General features: G+C 31.3%; 2 protein-coding genes across 2 annotated transcripts; both read left to right on the plus strand.

Annotated features, from left to right (window-relative positions):
- The first annotated feature begins 4322 nt into the window (after positions 1-4322).
- Positions 4323-5531, plus strand: LOC106770069 (putative disease resistance protein RGA1). Its single transcript, XM_014655895.2, has one exon. The coding sequence runs from the start codon at positions 4325-4327 to the stop codon at positions 5525-5527; it is 1203 nt and encodes a 400-aa protein (XP_014511381.1). The 5' UTR covers positions 4323-4324; the 3' UTR covers positions 5528-5531.
- Positions 5532-5709: 178 nt separating this feature from the next.
- Positions 5710-6900, plus strand: LOC106770070 (putative disease resistance protein RGA3). Its single transcript, XM_014655896.1, has one exon. The coding sequence runs from the start codon at positions 5710-5712 to the stop codon at positions 6898-6900; it is 1191 nt and encodes a 396-aa protein (XP_014511382.1).
- The last annotated feature ends 279 nt before the right edge of the window (positions 6901-7179 follow it).

Raw genomic sequence — 7179 nt, forward strand, 5'->3', positions numbered from 1 at the left:
AAATACAAATAAGAAATAATAACAAACTAACTAAAGATAAAAGATAAAGATAAAAGATAAATATAAAATAAAGATAATATATCTAACAGGGTTTTTTCACAGATCTGCGATGATACATGGAACTCGCAAGGTAGTGGAGGTTGTCACAGTAGTGGTCATTGTCTCGCATTTGCGAATTCTAGGTTCTTCTGGTTTGTTTCTTTTGCAGGTTGGAGAAGATGTTGGCATCGTGGAGGAGGAGGCTTGCAGAGGGTTCGAACTCGCGTTTCACGATTTCAGGTTCTGAGTAGGAAGGTAGTGGTGTGATTTAAACGTTTCACGCTAGGGTTCATCAAGATTAGGTTCTATTTTCTGGGCTTTTTTTAGTGTAGGTTTCGGTATAGAGGTGTATTAATGGAAGAAATTGGATGCTGGTGTGAACATGGCGGTGGTGGCGGCGCTATTTGAACGTTAGGTTTTACTTGGCTTCGCGAATTGGGATTGATTTCTGATGGGGATGGTGGAGAAAGGGAATGAAGGTTCTGTGTTGGGTGATTTCATTTGAAAATTACACATAATGCGACCTTCAATATGCTACGTGGTTAACATTTGCAAACTCAGCATGTCACGTGACCGAAAACTTAACGTTGTTCATTCAAATTAACGGTAAGGGTTCAATTGAATCAATTTTGCACAAATAAGAACCTAATTGAGTTAAAAATTAATTAAATGACCAATTTGAGACAAATCTGCATAAAAATAGACTTTACAAAATGATTAAACCTTCTTATTATTGTCCAATAACTATTACAATAACATGTTGACTCTTGCATTTTAAAACTTACAAAACCCTTAAACAAATAAACAATCCATTTAATTCTATTACATATAAGTTTACCTAACAAAACTTTCCTGTAAACTTAAATATTTCTCGTGACTTTCATCCTTCTTCCCTATTTCCAGACTTTTCCATTTACATCAACCCACACCAAGTTTGTTCCTTTCATTAATGGTCAGGTTCTTCATTTTCTTCATTGTCAACTTGTTTTTCACATTTGCCGACTTCTTTTTTACTTTGGTCGACTTCATTTGTTTTGGCCGACTTCTTATTAATTAGGGCAGACTTGCTCTTTCCTCTCAAAATGGTAGCTTTGTGTATGACTGACTTGTACTTCACTGTGTGCACATTATCTCCTTGATCATCTTGATCTTCACTTTAACATTCCTACATGATTCAACTGCTGCTTCAACTTACCTTCAGAAGTCTCACGTTTGTTGAAACTTAAACCTATTTTAGGGTTTACTTTTTATGTTATATAAGGAGTAAAGTGTTTTTGTGAAAATTCATTTCAAAGTCTCCTTTTTCGTTTATATTGCTTTAGTATTTGCGAGAAAAATAAGCGTGGTCATGAGAAGTTCAGAGGTTACCTCTTTTAGTCCAGTAGATAGTATTATTTATAGTGAGAAGTTCAATGTGAATACTTTCTCATTTTAAAAACTGAAGATGAAGGAAATTTTGAGAAAGCATAGTTGAAGAAGAACACATGCACATCACATATAAAACAAAATTGGAAAGAAATGAATGATAATAATATTGCAAATTTGTACTTAGCATTGATAGATGTGATTTTATCCAGCATTGTTGAGAAGATTATAATGAAGGAGATTTGGATATTCTCATCAAATTGTATAAAATTAAATCACTTCATACAAAAATATTTTTGAAGAAAAAAGTTTATACTTTTCTAATTAATGAATCTACATCAATGATGAGCCACATCAATTATCTAAATACATTATTTTTCCAACTTTTAATGACAAAATGGGCATAAATTTAATGAGAAAATATTAAATTAAATAAAAGTTTTACAACATGAATTTAAGAAAATGTTACATCATGGAACTAAGTTTTCTGTTATATTTTTTATTATTATTAACAATAACAAATATATAAAAAAATAGGGCAATTGGATTGTTCTAACGCGCTTACATGCATTATTTACCGGAAAAGTTAAACTCTCAAAATCAAACGCATATTTCCTTGTACCTCACAATTTAGTTAAACATAACAACCTTCCATGTTTTTTTGCAAAATTTGTGAAAGTAACATTCTAACATGTGACTCATTTTTATTGTCTTTGGCCCCAAAACTAAATTTGGGTTTTAATTTATTTTCCTATTTTCTTTTACAAAAAAAAAAATATTATTCTTAATTACAAATAAACACACACAAAAAAAAAAACAAATTTTAAAATACCTATATATATATATATATATATATATATATATTATTTCTAATTTTTGTATACCATGCAAATTAAATACATATTAAAATATTATTCTAAACGTCTAGACTATATTTAATAAATAAATTATATAATTATTAGTGCTATATATGCGACACTAAATTAATTTCATTTTTAGATATTATACTTTGGATAATAATATTTAGACAACATATTTTTGACAACATTTGAACATTGATTACGTGTCAATATGTGATTGGTAAAAAATTACTCCACAATAATATTTATTATTATTATTATTATTGATTGTGAAGTAATTTTTGACCAATCACAAATTGACACGTAATCAATGTTGAAATGTTGTCAAAATATCATTATCCTTATACTTTAGCGTTAATTAAAATGACATTACCTTATATTAAATATTTAAAAAAATTTAAATCAATATCAGTTAACCAAACACTAATACAAATTAATATTTAATTTGTTTTGTATTTAAAGGAGTCTTAGTTAGCTAATTCTTTTAGCATTTGTTAGTATATAGGTGGACATTAGATCGTTAACGTCTATAATTTGAAGAAGCAATTTTTTTTTTAACTTTTACTCTTGTGACTATTTGTCATAAATCTTTACATAAGTTAGTTGAAAAGGATTTTTAATGATTTTTTATTTATTTTTGTCTTAATACTTTTAATGTTCTCCATTTGTTTTCCTTTTTTTTTTTCAAACTAAATCAATATAATCTTTTTTTTTCTTTTTTGTCAAATTAACGATAAGGATGTCCCAATAGCCACTCGTAACATAAATAACGAATAACACATTATTATTAAAAGTTAATTTGTTAACGAAAGTGACACATGGCTTTAACAACAAATGTTATGTGGTGTTGTAGTTTATGAATTTAATGGAATTCATTGTATCGGCTCATTTCATTTTTAAGAATGACAAAATTAACATTACATAAACAAAATTTAAGAAATTATCTTAATATCAGGATAAAAAAATTATTTAATCACTTGACTACAAAATTTTTTATAATTACTAATAAAATTTTACCAACAATAATATATTCATTGATAATATGTTTTATAAATTAGAATTTCTATAACGGATGAAAGTATGTCATAAGTAAGGATAACAACAGTTAAGTCAGATGCAGATAAAATCTATCCGTTATAAGTAATAAATTTATTGTTCTATTGATAAAATTTATCAACAACGATGAATTTTTAGTCGTCAATAATATGATAGTATCAATAAACTTTTGTTATTCTTGACAAATTTTGTTTGTGAATAATTAAAAATTTCTTATAGTGATTCAATGTCTTAATTGTTTATCCATTTTAAATAATAGAGAAAAATGAATTAATACAGTGAGTTATAAATTTAACGTAATAATATTTTAATTTATTATTATTAATTGGAAAATCATGTTTTACATTAATATTTAATTGGAAAATATATGACGAGGGATGATGGTCGATTAAGCTATTGTATTAAGAAGTTTAATTAACGGCCATATTGGCATAGGAGAAGACTCGTTCCAATATTTACAATAAGATGTCAAAGTTTAATCTAAAGTCAAAGCTAGAGAATAACATATGTTGAAAATCGTTTTTTTAGTAGTGAAAGAAATGGAAGAAGGTGGAGGGAGAAGAAAAAAATAAAAGAGATAAAAATAATCATATTAAACGAATTTATGCAAGCATTTAATTATGACAAAATTTCACGAGAAAACCAGTTTAAAAATTCCACACAAAAAGAAATTGGTTGATGATATGTTTATTTTTTTAGTATGAATGAAGAGTGATCTATACTCTAATATTAAATAATTAAAAATTTAGCCAGCTACTACAAATGCATTTATATGTCAAATTGCACTCTTTTCTTTGACTCTGTGTGCCAATACAATATACCAAACATCGTATATATATAAAATTACAATTCCATTGACTAGACTTCAATAATTGCACGTATTATTTTACTAAAACAAATAAAGCATTCTTTTATAAAAACCATAATGCCTTCAAATGATTCATCAACCAATTATTCTACTCACAACAAATTTCCAATTGCATTCTTGTCTTCCTAAACTCATCATGGCCGAATCACTTCTTTTCAGCTTCGCAGAATCGCTCATAGGAAAGCTTGCCACTGCTGCCGTCCAAGAAGCTTCTTTGGCGTTTGGTGTACATAGCCAGCTACAGCAAATGAAAGCAACTATGGATCTCATCAAAGGTGTTCTGTTAGATGCTGAGCTGAAGAATCTGCAGAGCAGTGCGCTGAGCAGATGGCTAAGACAGGTTAAGCGGGTGTTTTCTGATGCTGAAGACATAGTCGATGATTTTGAGTGTGAAGCCTTGCGGAAATATGTTGTCAACACATATGGAAGCTGCTCAAGAAAGGTACGCCGTTTTTTCTCATCAAGTAATCCTGTTGTTTATCGTCTTAGAATGACACATCACATTCAAGACATCAACACCAGGTTGGCCAAACTTGCAGTTGATAGGAACATGTTTGGCCTTCAAATCATTGACCATGATACACGTGTTGTTCACGTGAGGGAAATGACTCATTCTCATGTAAATCCTTCCAATGTTAAAGGAAGGGAACATGATAAGAATGAAATAGTAAAACTTTTGGTGCAAGATGGTGATTATCAAAGTCTTTCTGTTATTTCCATTGCGGGAATGGGAGGCTTGGGAAAAACCACACTTGCTAAGTTGGTCTTCAATGACAAGAACATTGATGAATGTTTTCAGTTGAAGATGTGGGTATGTGTTTCTAATGATTTTGAACTTAGGAATGTGCTCATTAAAATCCTGAATTCTGCTCCAAATCTGACTCAAGAAAACTTCAATAACTTTGAGACGGAACAACTTCAAATTCGTTTGAGAAGTACACTTGAAGGTAAGAAGTTCTTGCTTGTGTTAGATGACGTGTGGAACGAGGATCCTACACGATGGCATGAGTTGAAGGAAATAATAGATGTGGATGTTGAAGGGAGTAAAGTCCTAGTGACCACTCGTAGCCATGCAGCAACTGCCATAATGCGCACTAAACCATCAAATCTGTACCTTCTTCAATGTCTCTCTGAAGAGGATTCTCTTTCTCTATTTGTGAAATATGCTTTTGATGATGGAGAAGAAAAAAAGCATCCAGAACTATTGGAGATTGGAAAAGAAATAGTGGAAAAATGTGGTGGGTTACCTTTAGTAGTGAAAACTGTTGGGAGTTCATTGTTCTCAAGGTTTGACAAGAAAGAGTGGGAGTCTATAAGAGACATGAGATTTGGAATTTAAAACAAAATGAAGAAGGCATTTTGCCTGCTCTCAAACTAAGTTACGATCAACTCCCTTCATATTCAAAACCTTGTTTTGCTTCTTTCTCCCTTTTCCGAGCGGATACTGTTCTTCATTGTTCTCAAATTTCTAGCAGGTGGGAAGCACTTGGTTTTCTTCCGCCCCCAAAGGAAAATGAATCAATGGTGGATGTTGCCAATCATCTTGTGTATGAGCTATGGTCAAGATCTTTTCTTTCAGATTATCTTGACTTGGGGGGCGATTCCACATTTACATTACATGATTTGGTGTATGATCTTGCAGTTCATATTGCAAAAGGTGAGTTTGAAAGAATAGATCTCCGCAATAAAAAAAATTCTGAGAATGCCCAACATTTAGTCTTTGAAGAAAATAATTTGCTTGCTCAAGCTTTTCCTCACACAGGTTTAAGAAGTGTGTATCTTCCCTTGGGAATGAACAATGAAGCTTTCTTGATTAGATTGGTGTCAAGATGTAAATACTTGAGGATTTTAGAATTATGTTCATCTGAATTCGAGAGTTTGCCTTACTTTATTGGAAAGTTGAAACATTTAAGACATCTTAATCTCCAGTTTAATAAAAAGCTCAGGAGACTCCCTGATTCAGTCTGCGAACTTCAAAATTTACAAACTTTGAATATCTTTGGATGTATGGAGCTACAAAAACTACCCAAAGGAATGAGAAATCTAGTCAGCCTTCGGAATCTTTTTATAACCACCAAACAAGTTGATTTTCCAGAGAAAGACATTGCAGTGTTGACTTCTTTAGAAGTTTTAAATATTAGTGATTCTCATAATTTGGAGTCATTGTTCAATGGTATACAACTATCCACCCTTAAAAAGTTAGTCTTAAATAGATGTGAAAGTCTAAATTTGGTTGCGTTTCACGCCATTAGAAATATAAATGTTTTGTCTATTTGTAAGTGCGACAAGATGGAATTGTCAATGGGCATTGGAAGTGAAATCCCCGATTCAAGGTTAAAGCTTGTTATTTTTCAAGACTTGCCGCAACTGGTCACGTTGCCTCAGTGGATTCAAGGATCTGCAAACTTTTTACAAAGCTTATTTATTATAGGTTGCATCAATCTTAAGGAGCTTCCCGGTTGGCTACCAACTCTAGTTTATCTCAAACTTCTTTCTATTTGCAATTGTCCAAATCTATTGTCACTGCCTGACAACATCCATCAGCTAACAAATCTTGAAAATATAGAAATGAGTGGTTGTCCTGAATTATGGAAAAGATTCAAACCAGGAGTTGGACAAGATTGGTACAAGATATCACACATCAACATTGTTTACAATGTTCAAGAAGAAGAAGATGAAGAAGAAGATGAAGAGAAAGACGACGAAGAATAACACCATTCAAAAGTTGAAGGTACTAATTTTAATCCTTTGACTTTTCTATTACATTATTATTTTTGGGAAAATATATATGGACAACAAATTTCAACAACATTTACACACGCCACAGGTGTCACAAGGTCATTGGTCCACGTGGCAAAGAGAGAGAAACTTGCAACTTTTTGAAGATTGTCTGAGATGTTGACGCGTGGCAGAGAGAGAAATTTGAATTTCATTCTGAAATTTGAATTTCAGAAGGGTTTCGTTTCACTTTTGGGAATCCCATTTCGAATC

Source organism: Vigna radiata, chromosome 8 (assembly GCF_000741045.1).
Source record: "Vigna radiata var. radiata cultivar VC1973A chromosome 8, Vradiata_ver6, whole genome shotgun sequence".
NCBI classification, from domain to species: Eukaryota; Viridiplantae; Streptophyta; class Magnoliopsida; order Fabales; family Fabaceae; genus Vigna; species Vigna radiata.